This window comes from Simochromis diagramma, unplaced genomic scaffold (genome assembly GCF_900408965.1).
Source record: "Simochromis diagramma unplaced genomic scaffold, fSimDia1.1 OVJJ01000603.1, whole genome shotgun sequence".
Taxonomy (NCBI): Eukaryota; Metazoa; Chordata; class Actinopteri; order Cichliformes; family Cichlidae; genus Simochromis; species Simochromis diagramma.
In genome coordinates, this window is record NW_024387414.1 from 20,851,433 (window position 1) to 20,878,215 (window position 26,783).

A 26,783-nucleotide genomic window follows, 5' to 3' on the forward strand; every position below is an offset into this window, starting at 1 on the left:
TTTTTAAATTAAAGAGTGGGTAAGGATTTAGTTTTTTTTTTTTAACCTACAGGGTTTTGTATTTCCGCCGCTGCTTTCTGAGTGGAAATGGGCTCCCTCCGAAAGGCGGCTGGCCTCTCCCTTAGAGATGGGGGAAGGAGTTCAGCCATCCAGGAGGGGCTCAGAGTAGAGCCGCTGCTCCTCCACATCGAAAGGAGCCAGTTGAGGTGGTTCGGGCATCTGATAAGGACACCTCCTGGGTGAGGGGTTCTGGGCATGTCCCACCGGGAGGAGGCCCCGGGGCAGACCCAGGACATGCTGCAGAGATTATATCTCTCGGCTGGCCTGGGAACGCCTTGGTGCTCCCCCAGACAAGCTGGAGGAGGTTGCTTGGGAGAGGGAGGTCTGGGCTTCTCTGCTTAGGTCTGCTGCCCCCAGATAAGCGGAAGAAGATGGATGGATGGGTATTGTATTTATATATAATATGCAGTATAGTGCAAAAGGTTTTAAGAAACCGCCCATTTCTATATTCTTTTCAGATAATTGGTCATAACGATGACCTCGAACACACTGGTAATGTAGTAAAAGCATACCTGGATATAAAACCACAAGGTCCATAAGACCCACTGCAACAAGTTTTATGGAAAAATGAATCCAAATTGGAAATTTGTGGTTAAATTTATGGTCAACATATACAGAGGAGTTCAGGAGAGAAGTGCAACACTCAATGTCTACATTGGATTTGTCAGAGGTCAGATTTCGGCCCACCATGCAATTCCATCGGAAAAGTGTCTGATTGGCATCATTTTTCAGGATGACAACAATACCAAACGCTCTGTCAGTGCAGTAAAAGACAGAAAAACGACACCATGACACTGTCAGTCATGGATTGGCCTCCCCAGAGCGGGACCTCAGCATTATTGAAGCAGTGTGAGATCATTTTAACAGGAAACAGAACAAAACACAGCCAACATCCAAAGAAGAGCTTTGAGCGTCCTTCATGAAGCCTGACGAACTATTCCTGAAGACTACTTAAAGAAATTAAAAGACAGCTGCCTGACAGAGTTCAGACTGTGTTGAGGACATCTTTCAAATAACCAGTTTAATAAACTGTATTTTAGTTTGAACTATCCACATGAATGCTTGGCTATATTTTATTTCAGCGGTTTTATCATGGACTTACAGTCATGAATGGATTATAAAATATATTTACACTATTTAAAGGTTTCAGGCTTAGTAATCAGAAAGCAGTAAGCAGCATCTATGACACTAAAAAGGAAAAAAACAGATTAGAGTATATTGTGATTTAAATAAAAACAAAAATCACCGCTGCTCACCGCTTGGTGGCGCTGGTGAGCTGTGAATGGGTCTTTTCCGCAGGACAGAGCTAATCTTTCAGCTGTGGAAGTAACGTTTATTATTATTATTATTTTTCCATGTATCGACGCGACTTTAATGGTTTTTGCTTGGTTTCTTTGAAATATTTTTCATAAAATGCGTGAAGAAAACCACGCAGCACCTGAAAAACCGGTTTAATACAACATCTGCAGAGCTGAAGGAGCCTTGCAGGATGCAGGTTGCTATCAATCCCTATGAACCGTGAGGTCCCAGCACAAGTTGAGAAATCTTGTTTGGATATGTTAGTGATCACAATTAATATCCATTCGTATCGGACTTTGTTTTGCATGGCAAACAGACCTGTGACATATTTTATTGATGATAATTGGAAGGTCTAACTCCTCGGAGCTCCCCTGTAGTGAAGCTTTACTTGCGTGATGAAGGACAGGACAAAGTCAATGTTAGATGCCCCGATGGAGCTGAAGGTTAATCCGCACTCACTTTAAGCCATGAAATCCAGACACACGTGGACTTAAAATGTCAGTTTCTTTCATTTATTTTAATGAACCAATTACACATCAGGAGGGGTAACAAATGGCGGGCAGATTTTCTTTATTATTACTAATATTTTTAATCTTTATTGTTTCCTGATAGCGCAGGAGTCCTCCTCCCCTCCTTCACCATCAAGAGTGAAACGCACTCCGTGTAGCCCGCCGCCATGTACACGCACAGAGTGGCACATCTCCAATACGCAGTGTGCATCTCCTGTCCTGGCTGTTAGATTTGCTGTCGTCTGTGAAAAGCACGGCTGGTGCCTCTCACACCGAAGAAGAGAAAAGCCGCTCGCTCAGACCTGAGAGGGGGGGTGTTCAAACACTTAAAGACCCAGAAAAAAAAGAAACCCATCAGCGTGGGCTCAAACGTTTAGGCGTTTTAGTGCGTTTAGGAGGAGTGTGGGTTCATTGTGTGTGTGTGTTTTTTGTCCACGCGCGTCTTTATCCAGGCTTCAGCCCTCGCTTTTGAGTTGTTGGAGAGCCTGCAGAGGCGAGCATGACAGCCTGACAATGGTGCAAGGCTGGCTGACAGCAGGATGAAGCGTTTGGGGCTTTTTTCCTCTCTTTGCGTCTTGACTTTTCAGGAATGGGCTCTTGTTGGAGCAGTCAGCGAGGAACTCCGGAGGTTTATTGTCCGTGTTTCGACTTGAAGACGTTCAGAACATCTGTGCGTATTTTGGTAAACATCCGGTGGCTCGTCCAGCCCGCTCTTTGCTCACCTTTCTCCTCCCATCAGCCGCAGAGCATCTCTAATTGGAGGGACTCCGAGCATCTTAAGTGATGGAGAAAATCTTCCACATCGGACTCTGACTTCGACTCACGCCGTTTGCCAGATCACTGCGGGCCAAATACGCGAGGCTTCTGTTTCTGATCGGATGTTGTTACCTTTATTTGCTACACCTGCATTTGTGTAACCCGGTTCGGTCGCATCGTTTCGTCACAATGCCGGTGAACGCGCTGCCCCGCGGCGGCAGCAGTGGCTTAGGCGGCCCGGGGTCTCTGAGCCCGGCGTCGCTGTCCCGCAGTCTGTCCCGGCTGAGGGAGTACCGTACCCGGACGAGGATCATGCTGGCTCTGGGAGTCTCTCAAATGGTCCTCGGGAGTCTCATCCTGGCTGTGAGCTTCGCGGCTCTGGCTCTCACCACATCACCCAGAGTCCGGCACTCCTGTCCGTTCTGGGCAGGCTTCTCAGTGAGTAAAACACTCGCACAATACACGCATTAGGAATCAGTCTGGATCTGAATTATCTTCAGGTGTTGCAGTCTAATTGGAGACTAACATCATCGGCTTTATTTTATTTTCCAAAGCATGTGGAGGAAATTGGCTATTTGGGGAACACTAAGTTGATTTTTTTGTAACATAAGGATTTTAGAGGGCTCTAGCTGGTTTGTCTCAAGGAGAGAGCTAAATCACTTGGCGTGGCAGTGCCACGACAGAAAGAAATTAGCTTCTAAATGAATTTTTGGAGGACAGAGCCAATCTTATGCAATTAGCTTTGAGGATACAGAGCCTCTGTGGTAACCAGTGATACCACACACACACACACACACACACACACACACACACACACACACATAGAAAGATGAGGATATTTTAAAGCCTTCAGCACAGTAAGATACAGTAAGATACTTTGGGATAATCTTTTTTTTTTCTTTCTGTGTGAAATTTTCATGCTGTTTTCTGTAAATATTCATGAACACACACTTCCTTGTTTTGTTTTTTTTGTTCGTTTTTTTTTTTTTTTTATCCTACCAGAGACCTCGAGCAGGGTTTGCTCCATTAATTATAGAGGCGGTGGGACACAGTACAAGGGTGTGGGGAGGTGTGCAGCATGAGGGCCATCTGCCTGTGTGTGTGTGTGTGTTTGAGAAATAGCATGCGTCAGAGCCTGTGTGTGGGAGTGTATGGGGAATAGTAAGCAACCGCAGGGATCAGAGTTCAAAGGTCAGCGCACTTTCTTGATCAGTGCCTTGGGCAACTTTTCTGCAGAACGTGTTACAGGTCTACCAGCCTGTTGTGGTGCACGTTGGAAATCTGAAACCTGCATCTTTTGTGCCTTGATTCAGCTGTGCATAAGTTTTCCAGCCCACGTGCCTCAAGTTTGCAGAAAAAAAACAGTCCTTAAAATTTAATATAATGAGATAAATCATGAAAATGAGTCTAAGCAAAAGCAGATGAGAAACAAGTATTTCCGTCTTCAGGAAAACCACAAAACCTGCCTAGTAACCGATGGCTCCAAACTCGAACATGTTCTCAAGAGTGCTTCACTGTTTGTCTTTTACACGAACTGAATGCTGTAACATAATCTCAGGGGGGAAATGAAATAAACGAATCACACAGAAGAAAGATTTTGCCTCTCTAATCCTAAGAAATCCTTGTAAAATGTCCCAGTTAGCTACCTTGTGGCTTGAAATCAATCCTCTGTCAGGTCATTTCAGAGGAAGGATGGTGTGTAACGTTTGGAGAAAATGCTTTGGTTGAGAAAGGTGCTGGAAACAAATAGCTCACCAGCAGAAAGAGACCATCGGACACTGTGGCGCCAAAACCCGAGATAATGCGGTTGAGTTAAGCTGCCTATCTGGAGACAAATGATGGCAGTGATTTGCCCACAGGCAATGAGACACTGAAAGTCACTCTTTGAAATATCGAGAGCTATAAAATGCTCCGAATGACTAAAACATTTCCACAAGGCTTTTTTCTTTTCTTCTTTTTGGTCATGATAAATGTTGCAAAAAAGAAAGCAGTTTTTCAGCACACTCATGCCTCGCATCAAATTGGTCTTAAAGGAACATGTTGCAGCTATTTCAGCTTCAAAATCATTTTGATGTTTCAGTGATGTGTAATTTGTCACCTGATGCCTTTAACACCTGTTCCTGTGCTCTGTATCTTGGGTCAAGTGGGTATGATCTCCCACGAGAAGCGTGTAACACGTTAAGCCACAATGCCACACACTATGAACTATTAGTCCTCAGCTGGCTATAAGTTTTCATTGTTTCTTTGTTCTCTCTTGCTGGTTTGTCATAAATGAGACTCTCTGTTGTGTACATGTGCAGAGCAGCCTGTGTGTGGCTTTTTGCTAGCAGTACTTTTGATAAACTAAAGCTTTCTCTCATTTGTTTTTATGATAGCTTTTATATCAGATGTTTGGTTAAATTACATTTTACACCAGCCATTTCTGTGTAATATCCTATATTCCTCTACCTTGTGAGTCAACGTGGTTTCTTGGCTTCTGATGGAGCCTTCGCCACTTCCAGAGTGAAAACAGGTGCAGCAAAGCATCACTTTGTGCATAATAGGACTTGAAATGTCAAATTATAATATCAGCAAGAAAAATGAGCGAGTTCAATTTAAAGAAACTACATTTGCATTTTGCAAGAAGATGATGAATCTGCAGCGTCTTGATCGGGTAGAACAAGAAGCTTTTCGCAGCTCTGTTCTGTCAATTGACTCAATAATAAGATGAGTGTATTTGTACACAAAAGCCCACCATGTATAGTTTTAAAGACTTTGTAGAGCGAATCTGATTTTTGATACAGAACGTGTCTGTCTCCATCACTCGATGTGAGTGAATGTTGTTTTTGAGCAGCTAGCAGTCCTCATGGTGTGAAGACAAATATGTATCCCGGTCAAAGCGACTACACGAGCCTCCCCTGCTGCTGACACACGTCCCGGACGCCGGGGGTAAAATGATAACGCTGTGCTTCTTAACAGCAAGGTAATTTACTTAGTATTGAACCTTGAAGCCACTGAGCTAATGATGAAGGTGGCAACAAATAGTCAGCCTATGTACTTATTTGTGTGTGTGTGTGTTTGTACTCTGGGAGTGTCTGCGTGCAGTAACTGTGGGACATCATTACAGATCTCTGTGTGATGACTTGTGTTGTGCGATCTCATCATGGTTGCATCGAGAAGAAAAGGCACAATCTTTACTTCCTACACAGGCCAATCACTGCTCTGCTGAGGCCGCTCCTCCTCTTCCCACACGCGTGCACACACACACACACACACACACACACACACACACACACACACACACACACACACACACACACACACACACACACACACACACACACTTGTTTTCATATCTTAGTGATGACATCTCATTGACATAATGCTTTCCCTAGCTGCTTACCCTAACCATCAAAAATGAATGCCTAACACTTAGCCTAAATCTAACCATAACCTAATTGTAACTCTGACACTAAAACTACATTTTGAGTCTCAAAAGTGCCTTCAAACTCGTGGAGACAGGCATCTTCTTCCCATAAGTGACTGTTGGTCCCCACAAGTATAATAGCATGCCAATTTTCTGTCCTCACAAAGATGTCTAAAGATGAAGATGCACACACAGAAACATTAACACGCTTATCCCACCTCAATGTTTTGCATACCTCCCTCAGACCCTCCTGATTTTCCGCACTCTGGAAAAAAATATTCTTTTTGCAGCTTGATGTTCAGAGTTTGCGCGCGCACACACACACACACACACACACACACACACACACACACAGTTGCCTGGTCTACAAAGATAAATCCTTCGAATATCTTGCACTTTCTCACAGCCAACCACAGCCCAACCAAAAAGAGGACTCTCGGCCGCAGCGTCGAGCACCGCAGGCTCTGCGCGAGGCCAGAAATCCCAGCGCGTTTACCTGTTGGCTGCGACTCACACCACCCTGCCAGGTTTGGTTAATGAATGAGACGACATGGCCGAGCGAGCCAGAGAGCGAGCCGCAGCTGTCAGCAGCTGAGATGCAGAACAAATTACCGTCCATCTCGCATCTCCTCGAGTTAAACCTGGAACTTATCCAAGCGCCCGGACACATAATACACAAACACAAACTGCTTGTCTCTTTTTTTTTTTTTTTTCCAAGAAGAAAGGCAGTTACGTGAATATTGAAATCCATCACGGCGAGTTATTGCAGGCATCGTTTACAAATTTAGGCTCTCTCGGTCTGAATATTCCTTCTCCTCATCTCTTGAGCTCTGGAAACGGATTTTACTCCTTTTATTTTCCCCTCCCCCGCTTTCATGGTTGTGTTAAAGGAGAGGGATGTTGCTTCTGTGTACAGCTAGAGCCTCTTTAAAAGTAACAGTCCAACATACCAGATCTACACACTGGGCCATAACAAAGGCAGCTTTAGATGGTATTCTTGGTGTTTGTTGTGCTGCAGCTCTTTCTGCTGCATTTTCAGCACCGACCGTCAGCAAATTCTGCGCTAATCTGCTCAAGTGTGTTAATGTGTGGGACTGTTTGTTGAGTGTTCTTGTTGTGTTGCAGGCACTTTCTTTCTTTGTACGTGTGGAAAGAGGGCGAAAGCCCATGTTGAATGAAATATGGCAACACAAAAGTTGTCCTGTCTTTCTGTCTCTTTGGTTCTCTGAGGTGTGTTTGATATCCCCGTGTCGGTGTTGTTCCCAGATTATCAGTATGTTGGTCCAGGTCTAACATTGCAAGTGACCAATCACATTTTTATGATGCCATAGTTTTGGGACGTGGATAAAAACCTGAGGAAACGATCCAACAAAAGGGGGCGATTAGAGTTGGGGTTGGGGATTAGGATGTAATTGTGGTTAGGGTTATGGGGCGGTTGTTAAAGTTATACCTATAGCTTTGGGGTTAGGGTTAGTGTTTGGCGTGTAGTGTGATGGTATTTCTGCATCTCAAAACTATTACATGACAACAATGAGATTTGCCACCTGAAATTTTAAATCTGGACCAGCTTTAGTTGTGGTGGTCCAGGAACAACACCAACACAGGTTTGTGTGTTCTCTAACTTGTATTGCATAGAGGATAGTTCCTTGTCCTGTGAAATATCCCTAAGCTTAATAAAGTATGGTGGCAAACAGTCAAATAAACAGGAGAGTATGTCTGTGAGTTATTTTTTATTCTTTCGGCATTTAGCTCAAAGCATAACTGTGTCTAAGTACACCTACTATACATCTGTAGTATAGCTGTAGGCTCCAATTAGTATTCACTTGAGACTCAAGCAGTGAGTCAGTCCCAGTAGATTCCCATATTAAAATACCCAGTTTTAACTGGTAGGTGGGTGGTAGCATCAAGCGGCATCCTCCAGTGGCTACTTGAAGCTGGCTCTAAAAGTGGGTCAGTTGAAGTTTTGCAGACACATGACCACTAACCATTTGAGGTTAACTTATTCACCATTTTGGATGTGTGACAATCGCAATGACAATGTAGGATCAAATGAATGAGGTCCCAATCACACATGCCTAGAAACTGGTCGGCAACCATCTTACAACCATTATTTGCAAAGGAAAAATAAGTTCATGAGAGGTTTCTGGAAGTTGATAGCATTCGCTGGGAAACTTAAGAGCTACACGCCGGCTTACAGACTGATCAGAAGCTGTGATGTGTGCCACAAACTGGAAATGGATACGGTTCATTTTCAAGGCAATGTTGTAGACAACTTGTTTCATAAGTCAAAACTTCTGCATTTCCAGTGTGTGTGGCATTTGTTTCAAGTTTTTCTACTGCTGGTGTAGTAGAGAGCAAGTATTTGCAAAAAAATATGAAAAACTACTGACAACCAGCAACCAGAGCAGAGGAGGTTTTTGGTCCAGCACCTTCTTTGCAACTGATTCATCCAGAGGCAGCCGGTCATCTACGGAAAACCACTGTCAACCAGCTGGGGAATCTAAATTTTTTCCCTAGCAACCAGTGGTTGCATCATGTTAAATATGGCAGAAAACTCTGGAGAAATATGTGTGTGGCAACATGTGATAAACCAGTCATCATAGATACCAATGTTCATTAAATGCCAAATGTTTGGAGCGTAGTACACAAAACCACAGATGGTTTCACCCTTTCATAACAGCTATAGTGGCATTGATAGGCTTAGGGCCTGCCATGATTGACAGGTGTGCCGACACAGGGAGCTGTTGCAGATAGCTTGTTTGCCCAGGTTCACTTCGACTAATTGGAGTCAATGAGCTGAACCCTCTCCAGCCTGTTTGTGCTGTCTGGAGCATTTTGAATGGAATGATCTGACTAATAGTGTGGCTCAGTTTGTGCTACACACTATCCAAGAAGTGAAGTACTTCTGTTACTGAGCACATATGCTACTTAAGCTAGCAAACTTGCTAACCAAGCTAGCTAGCCTTAGCTTATAAATTCAGCCGGCACTTCAACCTCTCATCTGGATGTAGTACTTTGTTCTTCCAAAAAAAACAAGACGTGGATAATGCATAAACTCTACTGTGAAATGCTCAAAAACTGTGACAGGAGCTTCAGAGCATGGGTTTCATTAGCCAAGGACCTCTTGTAGCTTCTTTGGTCTATATAGCACATCTGTCTGAGCACTTGCATGGCCAAAATGCTTTTACTTCATCAAAAAGAGACATCTTCAATGCAGAGTATGATTCAAATATACTTTAATTTGGAAACAGACAGACTAGTGTATATATAATAGAGTACTTCTATACCTTTACTTGGAAATAATATTATTTGAATGGTTTTTGATGGAGACATATCTAATCATAATCGGCTGTAGCTGTCTATGGTTTGTTTCTTATGAAGGAGACCAGTGGGTTCTAGTAGTAAATGAAGGCAAATGTGTAAAAATTGTTTTGATTTCTTCACTTATTTCTTTTCTTTTTCTTTTTTTACTACACACAAGTGTGAATCAACATCAATTAAGTGGCGTATTAGGCTTAAGCAGTATCCTGGCAACAGGTTTCATGACACAAACACACATGTGCACAAACACAAACACAGGTCTGTAGTATTGTTGCTGTGGAAATCGTGATGATTTTGACAAAAAGCCTTTCTGTCTGATGCAAACTCATGGCTGTTGTCAGGAATACTGATGCCATATTTAATAATGCTTTGCTTTTGGCTCATGACTCATATCATGAAAGCAGACAGAGAAGTATAAATGTTACACTCAGTAAGCCTTTCTCTGCCTTTAAAGTGAATATCAGTACTTTCACCTCAGTGTCAAGTGAGTCTGGTGCGTTTCTAAGGTTTCTTTGTGCGTGTGTTTAGAAAAGGGTTTGCATGAGTCATAGTTTCAGGTCCAATAAAACTCCAAAATATATAAATCGGCACGTGAATAGCTGACACTTACATGAGTGATTGGTCTTTAGAATTTGTGAATGGGCGTGTAACTACAGTCAGGCGTTTTTCAGCAAAGTAACTTACGTCCTATTGGTGCTACTCTCTGCACTTTGCCTTTCATCAGAGTAACTTCCTTCTTGTTTGAATCTGTGTTTTGGGTGCTACTAAATATGAATATAAAATGGAATATTTTTGTTCAGCACTATAAAGAGAAGATTTGTTTTCTGTTATTTAGTTGCTTTTTTTGTGCATCAACTGCTTCCCCAATCAAGTTTTGTGTCACGATACACAATGATGCCTGATTCACATTCCCTGGATTCATCAGCGTACAGGGAGATATTAATGCGTCACTTCACTCAGTGTAGTAAAACACATTTTCCCAAATAAAAAATAAAATGTACATATTTGAAATACTCATCTCTAGCAGTTTTATTTGCGATGGTTTGAACTCAGATGTTTTTGGAGCGTCTCCAGAAATTGTGTAAATGGAGTAAAAGAGGACTGTGATCCTGCAATTTTCAGTGTCGCAAATGCAATAGTCACAGAAAAAGAGGACACAACCGCAGGGCACCAAACACAAGCAAAATCTCAGACTGCAGTCATAAACAGGCAGTCGGACAGGAGAAGCCAAGGATAGCAGGTAAGCGGCATAAAACGGATGAAAACTCAACACTAGGATGATGATCGGAAACCAGAAAGTAGGAAATAAGAAGAAATTACAGGAAAACATTATTCCTGGGAGTTCAAAGACAGTCTGATAAGAGGAAAGTAAACAACAGGTGGTATATGTAGCAGAATGACTGATTGGATAATTAGCAGCAGCTGGTGTATAAAACTGGAGGGACCCTGAACAAAAACCAGAAGTAAAACTACCTGAAATGTGAGGAGCTGAGCGATTTCAAAGTAAAACTGGAACTAGTAAAACACAACCTCCAAACTTTAAAAAATGAATTACATTCTGGATGAAACGACTCTTAAAAGGATCACAGGTTGTAGAGCAGGTTTACAGATAATTTGCCTAAACCCACTCAAAGTCTTTTTTTCTCTTTCTCTGATATTTAGGGCTGTGATCAGAAGTTTACGTAATTTGGGGCTTTTAAGATTTCTTTGTGTAATTTTGAATGATTTTACAGGAGAGGTGGGAATCACCAGACACCCCAGGATACGATATTATTGTGGTTTTTAAAATTTTGTGTTAAGTGCCGAGTATTTGTGCTAATTTATCACCTTTTTCAACTGCAAATTATGTCCTCAAAGTTAAACTGTCAATATCTGTTTTATCTAATAAGATAAAGGTATCTCACTTCAGCAAGCATGCCGGCACTGTTGCTAAAACCTGCGATAAATGTTGTCATAAGACAGAGTCAGTCTGCTATCAGTCTGCAATTTAATGGGGTCAAGTTGGCAATTACATGCAATCTGTTTCTAATAATACAGCAATTAACTGTGACAAATTGTTGAAAATCACATATCAGTTGCTGTCCGCATAGACAGAAGTCACATTTAACTATTACATTTGTGCTCAGCAGCCTTCCTATTCTATACAAATATAACCAGAATACAAACAGCCAGTTGGGTTGAGACCCCTCGAGTTGTGCTCATTGACAAAGACTCATTCAGAATGATGGCAACATGTTGGACATCTGTCTGCATGTATAAATTAGACAGAAATGATCTAAAAAATCTCTGAGAGCTGCCATTTAGTCGCCAAAAGTTGCAGCTGGTTGCAGACTTATTAAAATTAGATGTAATCTCTAGGCAACCAATTAAAAAAAAACAATATTTATTTGATTTTAGATAAAAGGAAATTCCTTTGCTAGCTTTGCTCATGTGACTGATCCATTAGCTTGCTCTGATTTAGGAGGTAACGTTGTCAAGCTAAATTTGTCCAGTGTTGGACGGTTTTTCAGAAATACTATGCTTGATCACTCCCCCCCCCCCCACCCCCCTATTGTACAGCACTGTACAGTGATTTAAATGACTAAAAAACAAGAACTGAGTCCTTTTATTTTTATTTTAGATTTCATTTTGGATTTTTTCCAATACGTAGTCAAAAGTATCCATACCGGCTCAAATATATACAGACAATCACACAATCAGTGTATGCATTGTATAATAGAGCGTTGAGTTGACCATAAAGCTCTGTTTTGCTGTTCTCATGCAGCCATTAGTTCCAGCCTGTCGACAGACAACGTGGCTACTCATGCACACGTTTGATTGATTGAATTGTATTTTCAATTGCAATTTCATCTTCCAGCAACTGGGAAATCAAATTCATTAAGATTTTAAAATAAATGTCTCAATGTTTTATTCATTGCTTTTTAAAAAAAAAAAAAGATACTGTGATCTCAGTATTTTTATTTTTTTATATATTATTTGCAGGGTCTGAGTTGCTCCTAGCTCCTCAGCCACTCCACTCATCGTGTCAGCTCAGATTAAATGGAGGCTGTGGTCAGCACACATGCTCTGACTCAGACCAGACCACTCGTGGCTGATCCGCCTCGTCTTAAATCTCATATTGATCAGCTAACAAGATGGGCCCCGATCAATCATCTGATTTGTGCTTACTTTCATTTTCACTCTGGCCGTCCGTGGTTTTCTAACATCTCTGCGGTGATCTCACTCGCGTGTTTAATGCATGCGTGTGGTGTGATGATGTCATGTAGTTTTACAGTCCATCCCGAGGTGTTGCTGAACCGCTGTAATTCACTTTCCTTCCAGACTTTTCCATATTAAGTAAGTAGGCACTCAGCCTCGTGCTACTTATTACTCTGAGGACCCTCCAGTGCCTTCTCCCCCCTACTCCAGTGCTACCAGTGAGCACCATAATGGTGAAGAGAACAGTGTGTCCTTGCCACCATTTCACACACACAACACACACTGTAATATTTCAAGTTGTCAGCTTCATCTAATTCCTTTGCGGTTACTCGCCCGGGCGCGTCCGTGCTTTCTGCCTCACCTCGCTCCTCCATTAGCTCGCATCACTGATATTTTTGGGTTTCTCTGTTTTCAGCACCACGAACAGGACGATCTGAGCTTCTTCAGGTCTCTTTGTTACATGTTGTCCCAAAAAAAGCACACAATTAACCAAGCTGGAAAAAACTGGCATGGTCCTACGCCTGGCTGACAAAGCAGTCATCTGTGAAGTGGAAAGAAAAAAAAGATAAATGTTGGGGTTGTATTTCAGTGGGAGATCTGACAGTATTAATTGTATCCTCTTGTTGTGTTCTTTGAGGAGACTAGATAAAGGGAATTTTCTTTACAACATTTTGAACAAATAGTCTCCAACAAAGCCTGTACCAAAATGATTGACAGCATTGATTAATCCAAAAAAACCCCTCAAAACAAAAACAAAACAAAACAAAAAAAACACCCACCACCATAGTCCTTTGCTGCTGGGAGATAAAATGTGGTTCAATAAATTAATTAAAAAGCAAATCATGGTATTGAGTTGTCAGATTGGTGCAACCATACACACCAGTTTGAACATTGTAGGTCTGATACACTGTAAAACTTAAGAAAGGCGACCAAAACTGTGAAATTCGCTCTGACTAAGAGGCTCAATCCAAAAAAAAATACGATATCAACTGTAACTGTAACCTGTAACCTGGGAACCTCACATGTTTTTAAACCATTAATCAATGAGCCAAAGAGTACTTTTCTTTCTGTCTACACGTCCCGTATCTCATGATCTCATCACTTCCCGAACCAACACGTGCACGCCAACACAGCGCGGGCTTTTCATGCTATTTTGGTCCTGTACAGTATGCCTCACGTTTTCAGAGGTGTTGAATCAGATGGTGATATAAACGTGTTTCATAATTTTATCACTAATCAAAAATGAAGCTTGAGGGCCTATTAGGAACATTTGTTGGGATATTCCTGCAGCTTTGCAGCATTTCAGATTTAGTTACACAGAAAAATATTTGGAGGTGCCGCCCTGCCCAAATTTTATTTATTTATTAATTTTTTGTATTTTTTTTTTTTTAAACAAGTTTTAATGGAATGCCCAGCGATGTACTGGTAATCTGTCCATGGTGTACCCACGCTTCTGAGTTCACACAGAGGGAGCGCCTATCCTGCCTCCTCGCACTGTCTGCTCAGGCAGCTCTCTCAGGTAAACCAAGCAGTGAGACTGCTTCTGACACTGACTGTCTCCTGCATTGTGCTACATGTGGGAGAGGACAACTCTGGACATGTCCCAATGTGATTCTTCAAGGAGACTCCAAAATACAGGTGAAAACTGCCTCACATTTAGAAGGAAGTGTGATGATGCATTAGCCCTATGACAGACTGTTGACCTGTCATACTAAGGCTACTAGTGAATGAAAACTGGGATATGCTCTAGGACCCCGTGTCCTACAGCATATGGATGGATGGATGGATGGTGTGGAGACATGAATCCAAGTCCACTGAGAAAAGTCCTCACAGGGAAAAAAAGAATTATCTTCTACCCATTTAGTGTCTTGAAATATTATTTTCAGAGAGGGAGAGGATGTAGATTTCTTTTAAGAATATTTAACAAGTCAATTAAAAGTTAAGACTTTCTGTGAAAAACATATTATCATAACTGGAGGGGATCCTTCAATTCCTCACATTGATTAAACACATATCTTTACTCGCACATTTTATCTCTGCATACAGTCTTTTATATTCAAAGACAATTTTATGCACACCCAAATACAAAAAAACCAGCAAAAAGCCCACATTATGCATGGCTTTGATCTCCGAAGAGTGGAGCTTGTTGACGTGCGATGAAAGCTGTAGGTTTTCCCTTCTTTTGGATGTTTTCAGACCCGAGCTGACCCCTATAAATATGTCCAGGAGGACAGAGAGAAGAGAAAGCGGGTTCATGTGTTTAGGGAAATAGTTTCATGTTTGGAATGCTTGATGTATTTCTGTGTGCAGAGATCACAGATTCCCTTCATAAATCCTCTGTTTTCTCTCCTCCTCTGGCTCTTGTTTTGCGGTGTGGCTGGGCGTTAGTCTGACCCACAGCCTGGGACGTGTCAGACAGAATGCTTGATGCTGCACTTCTTTACAAACAGCTCTGACCCGGCCGCCAGCAGGTCTGCCTGCAGACTGTGGAATAGAAAAGGCCAGCAGGGTTGAACTGAGCTGAGAGGAGAGAGGGAGGCTGAAAACGACCAGAGGCAAATGTCTAACGTGATACTTTTTTATTCTGTTGTCGGTTTAGAAGATGGAGGTGTCACACTAAGAGAAACACTCGCAGGTGGTTCAACTATTCGACACCGGTGCTTATGTTTTATCATGCAACTGTATTCATGTCAAATGTTACAGAAAAGAGGGGCTTTATGAAGCAGACCTGTGCTTTATATCGTCTGAAAGGCTAGTTTTCAGTGGAGAGATGTTTACTACTTTCTTGTCGCTGCGACCTGAGAAAAGATGTTTACTGAGGTTTCTTTTCTTTTAAAAAACTAAAAAAAAAAAAAATCTTTTTCCGTCGGCATGCTGCAACAAGCCATGAATAGCATGGGGGTCTAATAACAGACAGACAGCCAGACATATGGAGCTTTGTTGATGTGTTTGACTTTTATCCCCTACCTGCAATTGAACTATATCTTCTTCCTGGTGTAACAAAGCTGCCTGCCGACCCTCCCTGCTGCTTTCTATAGCTGATCACTGGAAAAGCCTGCTGACTGCAGTCTCTCTTTGTTCTATGATTAGCAACTAGTGTTGTTTGGGATGGTGCTTTTATGTGTGTACACATGTGGGAGGGGAGGTCACAGGTGTGTGACTATGCCCCTCTTTGTATCTGTCTGTACAAGGCTGGAGTAGGACTAAGAGATCTAGCTTGTGCACCTTTATCTGGTTTGAATGTTGTCTAGAGTGTGTGTGCACACAGGCTAAGCAACAAAGTGGGTTTATCATAGCTACAGGCGGCGCATACTCCTCTATAACTGAAAGCAGGGGAAGAAGAGCGAGCGCGAAACATTTCTTTGCTCTGAAGTATTTATTAGTTTATCTTATTCTCTTTTCGTCTCCCACTCTCACAAAAAGTAGCCGGCCTCTCTGCTGAAAGCGGTTTCAAGAGGTTAATCAGACTGCACGAAAGGTCATTCGAGAACCCCAGGACAGCCTAAGAGGCATTTCCATTATAACACAGCAGCATAACAGTGTAACTTCCAAAGCCAGAGTCAAAATGTAACTCATTCCAAGAGCAGAAAACATCTTTCATAGTCACAGTGATATTGTGGAAGGCATATATTTATAAGCAAAAGGAAATAAAAAATCCAGATTCGCACAATAATCCCAAGAACTCCAATCACTTCCATGTCTACATGTGTATAAAATCAAGCACCTAGCCACGCAGACTGCTCTCAGGAGCTAAGTGAAATTCCTTGGTACTAAATCCAAGGAGCTTGGAAAGAAAAGTGACTGGACTTGTTTAAGTTTTCTGAAGATGTTTCGCTTCTCGGATGAGAGGTGGAACTTCTTCTGGGAGTTGTCCCTTAAAAGGGTAATTTGAGCCATTATTGATCATGTGCCTCATCACATGAGCCAAGCTGTAAAAAAAGGTTTCGGTCATTATCAGCAGAGCTTTCAGGTAAAACCATTGTGAGACCTTGCCTCATCCTATCATGTGACTTATTAAGAATAACTGATGGAGGATGTGAGCGGTCGTTAAGGCGCCTGGAATGGGATCTCCAAACTGGAGTGTAGGTGGCAGACAGTTGGTGTCGTAAGCTTCCCCCTCTGTTCAAGGATGGTCGCAGATGGCTTCTTTCACTCGTCTTTCAAACCATCTGTCTTCTATGTCCAAAATGTGAACACTGGCATCCTTGAAAGAGTGACCTTTGTCCTTTAGTTGCAGATGTACCGCTGAGTCTTATCCTGTCCAGAAACTTAAAGAAGTCCAGTTGTTTTTTCCCCCAAGCTCTTTAGATTACTATGACCTGCATGACTGAGAACCTACACAGACATCTCGCTACTAAATATTCCACAGCCGGTTGTTCGTGGTATTATAACGAAGGGAAGTGATTGGGAACAACAGCAATTCAGCCATGAAGTGGTAGAGGATGTAAAATCACAGAGATACTGAGGCACATAGTAGTCAGAGGTCACTAACTTTCTCCAGAGTCAATCACCTTCAAACTTCAAGTCTTAATGCTTTAGCACACCAAGACATTTCTGACAAATTCATTCTCCCAACTTTGTGGGAACAGTTTGGGGTTGGCCCCTTCCTCTTCCGACGTGACAGCGCACCAGTGAATAAAGCGAGGTCCATAAGGACATGGATGAGAGAGTTTGGTGTGGAAGAACCGAACTGAGTGGAAGAATCGAGTCCTGACCTCAATCTGATGGAACACCTTTGGGATGAATTAGAGCACAGACTGCAGAAACTGCAAAGCCTTAGTGCCATACTTGAAGTGTAAAGTTAAAAAAGGTTTTATAGTCGGTAGTGGGTGGATAGATATTTCATAGATATCAGAAAAGCCATTGTGCAGTGTTTTTCAAATTTAAGGGGAGCTGCAGTTGGATAATAAATATCTGTTAAAATTGGGCCATATTTCCTTATTTTCTGTCATATGTGCTGTTATGGTTTTGGATTCTCACATTAAACATGGCTGAAGTTTCCAATATTGAGGTCAGTTTGTATTTACAAAGAAACCTTGCAGCTAAGAGCTTGTTTTCTATTCTTCTTCTGTATGGTGATGACTGTAAATATACTTACTATCCTTATTATGCTCTTCTCTGGCACACAGCTCCTCTCACCTGCTGCTCAAACCTTCTGTTTGCAAATGGCTGCCAATGAGAAGCAAGTTTGTGGAGAAGTTTAAAGAGAGAGGAGCCAGAGTGAACTCAGGAGCTGCAATAAGGGCTAGTTTAGATTTCTAAGACCAGTACTTTTACACTGATTTTATTCTGATCGGATATTCTGATATCTTGCCTGATAGTTTTTGTTCTTAAAGACACCTTCACTCCATTTTCTTGCAAATACCACGCAGAGTTTGCAGAGTGCCCTCAGGTTCACAAACTGGTGACTAAAGGATGTTTCTCCCATCTCTCCTTTTAAAATTTCTGTTATAAATGGCAATATCATTAGAGTAGCAAGTAGCTAATATTGGTCCCAGCCTCCCAGTAAATTGCCAATAAATAATAAAGATCATTGTGGACTGTGAACTGTGCAGGTTTTAACTCTGTCAAAAAAAGCATCCACAGGCGCCAAACGAGGAGGGACGAGGCTTCAAAAAGCATGTTTTAATCAGCTATTTGACCTTTTAAGTTTTAATGCTAGTAGGCACCGCTATAGCTCACCTGTCTGAGCTGGCAACCCATGTGAAAGCCGCTTCAGAAGCCTGAGTCTGAAGTCTGGCCCCACACTATTTCCTGCGTGTCACTCACCTGCACTCTCTCGCTGTTTTCCCATCGATTCGATATTGTAAATTCTATATTGTAAATTCTATACTGTAAATAAAGGTGATGATGATGATAAAGTATAAAATAAAGGTTCAAAATCCCCCAAATAAATATTAATAAAGACATGCTGGTAGGATCAAAATGAGGAAAAACAGTTACTGACAGAATCCATTGAGGACAATTATCTTAGTGCATCAGAGATATTAAATGGAAACAGTGAAAATGTTCATTTTAAACTGCAGCAAGGAAATCAGACAAGCCGAGCTCATAAATGTGTGTATTTATAGTTTGTGTGTAAGTTAATTAGGGATATATTTGGAGCAGGTTATAAAACACATTCACCACAATTGTAAGGTCCCCTCCTGCAAGAATATCTTGGATCTTTTTTTTTTTTGAGGCTGAAAGACTTTCTTATGGGTACCAAGGATGAAATCAGTCTCTCTGGACAGGTGAGCCTTGAAGATAAATTCTTCGGGTCAGAGGTCAAACCTTTAACAGCAGTTAATGGCTTACAAGAGGTCACTCGATCAGAGGGAGCATTTACCGTTCAGTGGAAAACACACACATGCACACACGTAGCAGAGCAGCGATCAGATTTTTCACCTAATACATAATGTAATGGCTATTGTCTCCCAGTAGAGTCCAGCAACATAATCTTTAAGTCATTCTTCATTTAAATGATGCATTTCTTTGTGGTTTTCTGCTCTTCTTGTTGTTTGATCGATACTGATGGAGCTGGCAAGAGCGAGGCAGGCCAATAAATTAATATCTGGACATTTTCCAAGGACTTGTGCATATTTGTGCATCTCCCCGAGTGTGTATATGAGTGTAAAACAGAACCAAAGAAGCCGGAGAAGGAGGAAACAAAGTGCAGCACTGATTGATTTAACAGTCGAACACATTAAAACTTAAAAGAGGGAAAAAAACATAAAACATTTGGGCATCTTATTTTCACTCCACATTGTCGTCCTGCTTTGTAACTTCACCTTTGCCGCTCTGTCTGTTTGCTGGCAGCCTCTCACTGCACACCTTGGTTTTAGTTTTTCTTTTTAATTGTCTTGTAGTAAACACTGACGGCTTTGTCTTCTCAGATTAACGTATCTTCATCCGTATTAGCTGCTAGTCCCGTTTTGCATCTTTGAGTATCTGTTGACTTTGTTGTGGTGCACTGGAAAGACATCAAAGATTTAGAGGAGATGAGTTTTTCCTCAGTGTTTCTTCCTACAGGGAATAGTACTAAACGCTAATTTATTTCACGCGGTCCTGAGGCTGAAGTGGATTGTGAGAGTTTGTGTTTTCCCTCTTAATTCACGAGTAGATTTTTTTCTTTCCTTTTTAAAAGAAACAAAAGCGACAAAATGAGAAGAGGAAGAAATGTATGGTGAAGTAAAAGAAGAGGTGCGGATTGCTGCAGAGGATGACTGGCAATGTGGGTGTTTGCTCAGCACGAAGGAGGCCAGCTGCCCCCAGGCCATCAGCTCCTGCCTCAGGTTGATATTTGCAGCTCTTTCTTGCCAGTGTTTCCTTTGGCATTGCTTCAGCTTGGTTAGCATGCCTCATCTCCCTCCTACCCGCTCATGAGCTACACTCTTTTTGATCCGACTCGCTGCCTGTTTCTGTCCCTGGAGGTTACGTCTCTGCAGGATGCATGTTTCAGCTGTGGCTGCGGGAGTGCGAGCACTTCTGGGAATGCACTTTTAAATTTCAGCGAAGGGAAGGGTCGGTGGTGGTGGGGGGTTTAGTCCCCACTGACAAGCTTAGTAGACAATGAAGGATTTATTTCAATCTGAAACATTAGACAGATACATCTAAAAGCAAGCCTTTCCTTTCTATTTTGAAAAAAATCAAACCACAGAAACAAACAAAACTTTTCCACTTTATAACTTCAATAACTCTGTACTCAGCACAGGTCTTTATTGATACTACAGCACTGCAGAGCAAACCTCCAAAATATGCTGTTTATAAGCTTTTTTTTTTTGTCACTAAACATTATAGTCGGTGCTTAGTAAGGGAGGACCAGAGCCAGGAATCTCTCTGCATGAAACTCTCTGCATGTGTTTATTTTAGAGCTGGAGGAGTGGGACTGGATAAACAGAGCAAGGAAGTATTTTTGATAAATAGCATTTTCCTTTTTAAAGCAAAAATGTCTCACAGTCTGTGTTTTTACTTTTTTTCTCTGTCCATCTGGTTTCTGGTTCTCTATTTTTCGCATAGACTATATATAAAAGATGGACAAAAACAGTGAAACCAGTGTTTGCCCGTCTTAAACCTGCATTCTTTCCAGTCCCCATCAAATACACAGATTAAATAGAGGTCTGTGGGAAAAAACGACTTTCCTGCTCACCAGATTCATCCCCAGTAAACATTTTCCAGATGAATTTATGGTCTACGAAGCGGTTCATAATTTAAGCTGTGATTATGTTGTGATTTTTTTTTTTTTTTTAATTATTCAATCTTTTCAAATGGGTAAAAGATGACAAAGACATTCACATTAAAGAAAGGGGGGGAAGAAAGAACAGATAGAAATAGTACAATGGGGGGGGGGGGGGTGAGCTTTGGTTGCATGTACAAATGATTGGGGGCAGCCTTACACATGTTTTATACTATCTAACCACATGCTGGGTATGATGAGAAGAATCAGCTGTGGATAAAATGCAAAATTAGAGATCGTGTTTTGTTTTTTTTAACCGGGTCAGTTTTCTCCTGAATGTTCTGTTAACAAACTTGATTAACTGATAAATTTGTGCCTACTTTGTGCTCCTTGATTTCTCATTCAGATCCAACCCTAAAAGCTCACCGGGTCCCGTTCGAAAGCAGAGATGGAGACGAGCATAATTAAGACTTCAAAATTGACTGTAGCCATCTTTTATATACAGTCTTATAATATTTAAGGGAACCACGCACCAACTTGTTTGCTCCTGTCTGAATAGAAAGAAACTGAGCAGGTTTCATCTAAATACTTAATATCTCAGAATAATCTTTCCAGTTTTCTCCCGACTTTAAAAATCGATGCTGTAAAACTGTTTGACGAGCTTTTCAGGGGTCTTTTTGTTTGATGTGGCGCTCTTTCTTATACCATTGTATTTCAATTGTGAAGAAAGCTGTGGGCATGAAAGTGGACAGCATGCAGGGTACAAAGCTGCAGTATTAGAGGCTGCTGCAGGCTGTCTGAGTAATGTAAGAGCTTCTCTGATATTCTGCTATTTTCTGGGCAGGAGACGCTTAGCAGTACTTTGGGATTTTGATATGGTGTCGTGGAAATAAAAAAACAAAACTGTTTTCCAGAAAAAAAAATTCAATCACATCACCATTTTGCAGCATTTTAGTGCTGCAGGAAAAAAGGGAAAATTCTTTGACACAAATTCACCGCAATCAGCAGCCGAGTGAAGACAGATGGAGGGCTAACACCTAGAAAATCACTTGTTGCCTTATGAGACTGTTTGAGCTACCAGCTCGGTGCAGTACTTTCATGAATCCTCGGCACACGTGCTGTGTTACAGTCACACTCGGTATTCCTCCAAGAAATAAGGCTTACGATCCAGCGTGGACGCATCTCGATGTGCTGACGAGCCACCTACAATTGTGAAAATCGAAGCAGCATTGTTGCTAAACATCTGCTTTGATTGTGACCTTGTCAAGGTTGGTTACTATGGCAACCGGAGACAGTTACCATGGCTTGTTGCTGTTCGGCATTATTCGAAGGCGGTGAGGGAATTGAGGTGGGGTATGCGTCTTGTTGTCTGCTCAAATGGGCATTGAGAAGAAAAAGAAGAAGAAGAGGGCGACGTCGGAAAGAGAAAGCTCTCCCAGCGAATGAGGATCAGAGTGTCAGGCTCGTCTGCGGTGAAGTGACAGGCAGACAAGAAATATGAAAGCAATGGCACAGCAAAGGCCTAAGAGAAGAGTGACTTCTATTAGTGGGACGAGGAAGGAGAGTGAAATGTTTTTTGGTTGAAGTCAATTACAGCTGCGGTTCAGTGGACTAATGAGTCTGCTGCCTCTGTATCCTTCTCATTAGCTGCCACTGGAGGACTAAAAAAGTGTTTTGACAACTCTAGTTTGTACATCTGTTTGTGTGTGTACCGCTGGTTTCTCCTGTACTTTCTGCAGGATCCTTCAAGCCGTTAGACCGGACAGGATAATAAGCGTAAAGCCATGTCTGTATTCTGCACCATCTCTGGAGCTCGTTTTTTCTCTATGAGTCACTCTCTTTCTCAGCTCACAGTCTTCTGTGTGGTGGGTTTTTTTTCTGCTCCTGTTCCTCCATTACAGCTTATTCACCATTGTTGGTTGCCCCCAGCAACATGATCCAAAGTAGTGACATTTTGTTAGTAGCAAGACACTGCATCAGATAGGCCCTACCAGGATGCTCGTTCTGGATCACTTTTGCAGTGCGTTTACATCTACGGTTAAGGTTGGCTGCCAATTCAGGGGATGGTGGTGTTATTGGTGTTAATTTGGTAGCAAAAACAAAGGGGAATAACTTGGCGGTTTTATTTAATGTACTTCATGTATATGATGTTTAGCCGTGGCCTTTCTGAGTGAAGTTCGTGTTCTCCCTGTGCCTGTGTGGGTTTTTGGTTAGTGTTACCTCCCACACTCCAGAGTCACGCATCTTACCTCGGATTGATGATTCTAAGTTGGCCATAGTTTTGACCATAATTTGTTGTCTCCCTCTCTGTGTTAACCCTGTGATAGACTGGCAGTTTACCCTGCTTTTTGCTCAAAGTCAGTATATATACAACCGCGATTGACTGGTTTAAGAAAACTGGTGGCACATGAACAAGAGAGTTTTCACAGGACTCTGTGTTGACCTGTGAAAGCGTTTATTTTCATATTCCTGCACACATAGTAACCTGAATAACCTTAATACAGTGACTCTGAGAGCGTGTCTTAGATACTGACAAAGCTATCAGTGTGCAGTTTGGCAAGATGAGCTTTCTGTTGACAAGTATGATAAGAACAAGTCTTTCTGCGCAAGTTTAAGTTGTATCCGCTGATGATTAAATTACACGAGCAAAGATGGTATTTCAATACAGATTAAAATTTTACACTGCATCCGCTGTCGTCTTTGGCACTATAATAATACATTGTTTTAGGATCACTGTCCATCGGTGATCTGGTTGGCGAGTGGGTTGTTCATAACACATCAAAGGAGACCTCAGGGTACATTTGAAGCTGTGCATGTGGGGACGGTGCAGCAGCTGTCTTTGAACAGCTGGAGTCAAAAAACAACAGAGGACCTGTGAACTTCAAACATGGAAGGGCAGCAGTGCTTTTGAAACATGACAAGTAAGGATCTGATGAGAATGTCACACTGTCAGTCAGAGCCAGAGCAGAGTTGAACCTCTGCTCATGAAAGCATGTTACCTGGGCTGCACGTCACAGTGCACTTCCTGAAATTTTCATTTCTTTTTAAATGGCCAAATTTCATACTGTGCCTTAAAATGATATAATAAAAAATGTTAAATGTATTTTTTGCTTGCCTTAAAGCTCCCACTCTTGACTTGAGCAGACAGACAGACCAACAAGTACAATTCACCAGTGTTGCAACAAATAATTGCATTTTTTGAGGCTCTAAGCCTCCCCGGTCTCTCAGTGGTGAACCACAGTCAGAACGACATGTTAACTTTTGCACCTTCTCTTACCTGATCAGTGTAACAATATGGTAGGGGGATCAAGGAGTTGGGAGAGGACAAAGTGAACAAGCTGAAGCATGTTAAATTAGATTTTGTCCACGCACGCTGGCTGCGGTGTGCTCACATCTTCTAAGAGGACAAATTACAAAACAAAACTCATGGCAGGATTGATTGTCCCACATCTGGGGCTGCGCCCAGAGCTCTGTTCAGAGAAGCACTGCTATCGTCACATAATGCGTTTATCTCAGAGGTGATTGTGTTGGAGTTTGAATACTGATGTGCTGCATTTGCAAGTGTTTGCGGCAGGATGGGCTGTAGATGTAAGGCTATTTGATGAATAATCAATTTGTAGATAGATCGTTGTAGAGTTTCAAATATGAGAATTTGTGTTATTTTCTACCCCCCTACCACAGAAACACTGATTTTTAAAAAGAAATAGGGAGACAAAAGCGGATTCGTAATGTTGGTTCTGCTCCTGAAGATACAACTCATGCCAAGCGATATATAATAACAGGATTTAACTGATGCTAATGGCATCACTGTTTCTGCTTATAGATCAGAATCATTTTCAAATCCCTATTGATAGCTGAATTATTTTCTGTGTGGAAAATAAGTAATTTTTATTACCTTTGAGTCTGAACAAAGTGTGTAAAAAGAGCTCGTACACGTCGCAGTTGTGTAAAAGCAACACATGCAAATTCTGACTTAATCATTTTGCAAGAAACATAAGAAGTAAAATGCCAACACTGACAAATGGAATGCGATTCGACTCAATCCAAATCACAACAACTGTTGCCTCAAGCCACTTTGTAAGGTAAAGACCCCGCAATAATACAGAGATAACAGAGAAACCCCCAAAATCAGATGACCCCATATGAGCAAGTGCTTTGGCACCAGTGGGAAGGAAAAACTCCCTTTTAACTGGAAGAAACCTCAGGTAGAACCAGGCTCAGGGAGGGGCAGCCATCTGCCATGACCAGTTGGGGGTGAAGGGAGGAAGACAAGACAAAGACACACTGTGGGAGAGGACCAGAGTGTAATAATAACTAATGATTAAATACAGAGTGGTGTATAAACAGAGTATAAACACATATTGAGTGAAAAAAAAAAGGTGAGTGAAGAAGAAACACTCAGTGATAAGCGTCAATTTTGGCTACATGCATCTTAAATGGAGGCAGAGGAGTGTGTGTGTGTGTGTGTGTGTGTGTGTGTGTGTGTGTGTGTGTGTGTGTGTGTGTGTGTGTGTGTGTGTGTGTGTGTGTGTGTGTGTGTGTGTGTGTGTGGATGTGTGGATGTGTGAGGTGAAGTGTTGACAGGAATCCCATTATTAGCATCCTCCTCCCCACACAGTGTGTCCTTCTGTGTCATTTTCAAGAGCCAGCTGATGTTTTTATCCATGCAGAGACTGTATTTTAATATCAGGTTTAATGCTGTGTGCTTGCATGTGATTTAGGTCGAGTCTGTGAAGCTTCAAGGTGAGAATTTGGGCATACTCATAATGACTCAAGATAGTTTAGTGGATTTGCCTTTTTACTCCCCATCAGACCATGAGAGGTTGTGAGACTCTGTATTTGTACAAAAGAAAGAAAGTTCTCTTTGTACATTGGAAATGAAATTAAAGTAGGATCATTTCCAAGGGTTTAATTTCTAAGTAAGAAGGAAAAAGAGTTCCCGTGGGCCTTATGAGCCTTCATGTTTATAAACTATTCACTACACTGTTAAACACTTATTTGAACATTTTAAGCATCTGTTTATTGACTTTCTTTAAAATTAGATTTGATGATTTATAATGCACAAAGAAACTTTTGCATGGCTCAACAATGACTATATAACATTTCAACTGCAAACTGCCGCAGATTAAAAACAAACAAAAAAAAACAGGACTGGTCATCCTGTCCCAGAAGGGAATCAGTCACAAAGATTTACTACATATTAAAATCAGCAAACCAGGTGAAGATTGTTGTAGGCTGGTGATAAGAACACATTTGTTTTTGTGAGGTGACCTTGTGCTTCTGAAAGACGCCCTCAAATAAAATGTATTATTATCATTATTATTATTATTATTATTATTAGTTTTCATGACTGAGATTTTGTATGCTACTTAGCATTAGATGGTATCAGTTACATGCATTGCAGCCATACAGACAAAGCACCTTGCAGGCCAAGCTTGCTAGCATTAGCTGATAACATGGGGCTCAGTTACACAAGGCTATAGGGTGGTTGCCAACCCCCTGGCAGTTGCTTGGGAACAAAAGGTGTATTCCCCAACTGCTGAGTGGTTGCTGCAGACTGCTGGCTGTCACTGGGGGAAACTGGTTAGAAAGCGGGTGCTGGATCAAAAACCTGTTTGCGATTACTTTTGTTGTTGGTAGAATGCTGCAGTGGCCCATGCATGGCTGTAGTGAAATTTGAGATATGTAATGGAAGCAACCTTCAAATAACTAGTAGGAGCTGTGCCTCATTGTCATAACCAACATGTCTAAAAAGAAACAATATTTACTAGGCAGTGAGGAGTTGGCGAGGTTTGCAGACAAGTCAGTTTCTTGCTTTGATGCATGCTCAATCTTCTAGGTAAGGAAATCCAGAAAGTCGAGACTTTTGCTCTGGATGTTGCATTTTCAGTCCCTCATCCAAGTCACTTCTTCGGAAAACCGAACATCCGGAAGAACAGAATCAACTTTCTGGAAAGTCTCTGTCTTCCATTCAAACTGTGGGCTACTGCAGCAGTCAGTCTTCTAGTAGCCAATGCAATTTCACCTAACAACAGCATGGGACTTCCTGCAACCTTTTTCCTTGTAATTGGTTAGCAGT

The 26,783-nt window shown here is 41.7% G+C and overlaps 1 protein-coding gene across 3 annotated transcripts in view; it reads left to right on the forward strand.

The window, feature by feature from the left end:
* Nucleotides 1-1,993: 1,993 nt before the first annotated feature.
* fam189a1 (family with sequence similarity 189 member A1) overlaps nt 1,994-26,783 on the forward strand; it is a 107,102-nt gene continuing 82,312 nt past the window's right edge. The window contains exon 1 of one of the 3 annotated variants that reach the window (XM_040012016.1): nt 1,994-3,062. In XM_040012016.1, coding sequence (XP_039867950.1) covers nt 2,814-3,062 — 249 coding nt within the window. In that variant the 5' untranslated portion in view covers nt 1,994-2,813. The remainder of the gene's footprint in view (nt 3,063-26,783) is intronic. The other 2 variants (XM_040012014.1, XM_040012015.1) reach the window with 2 other exon arrangements.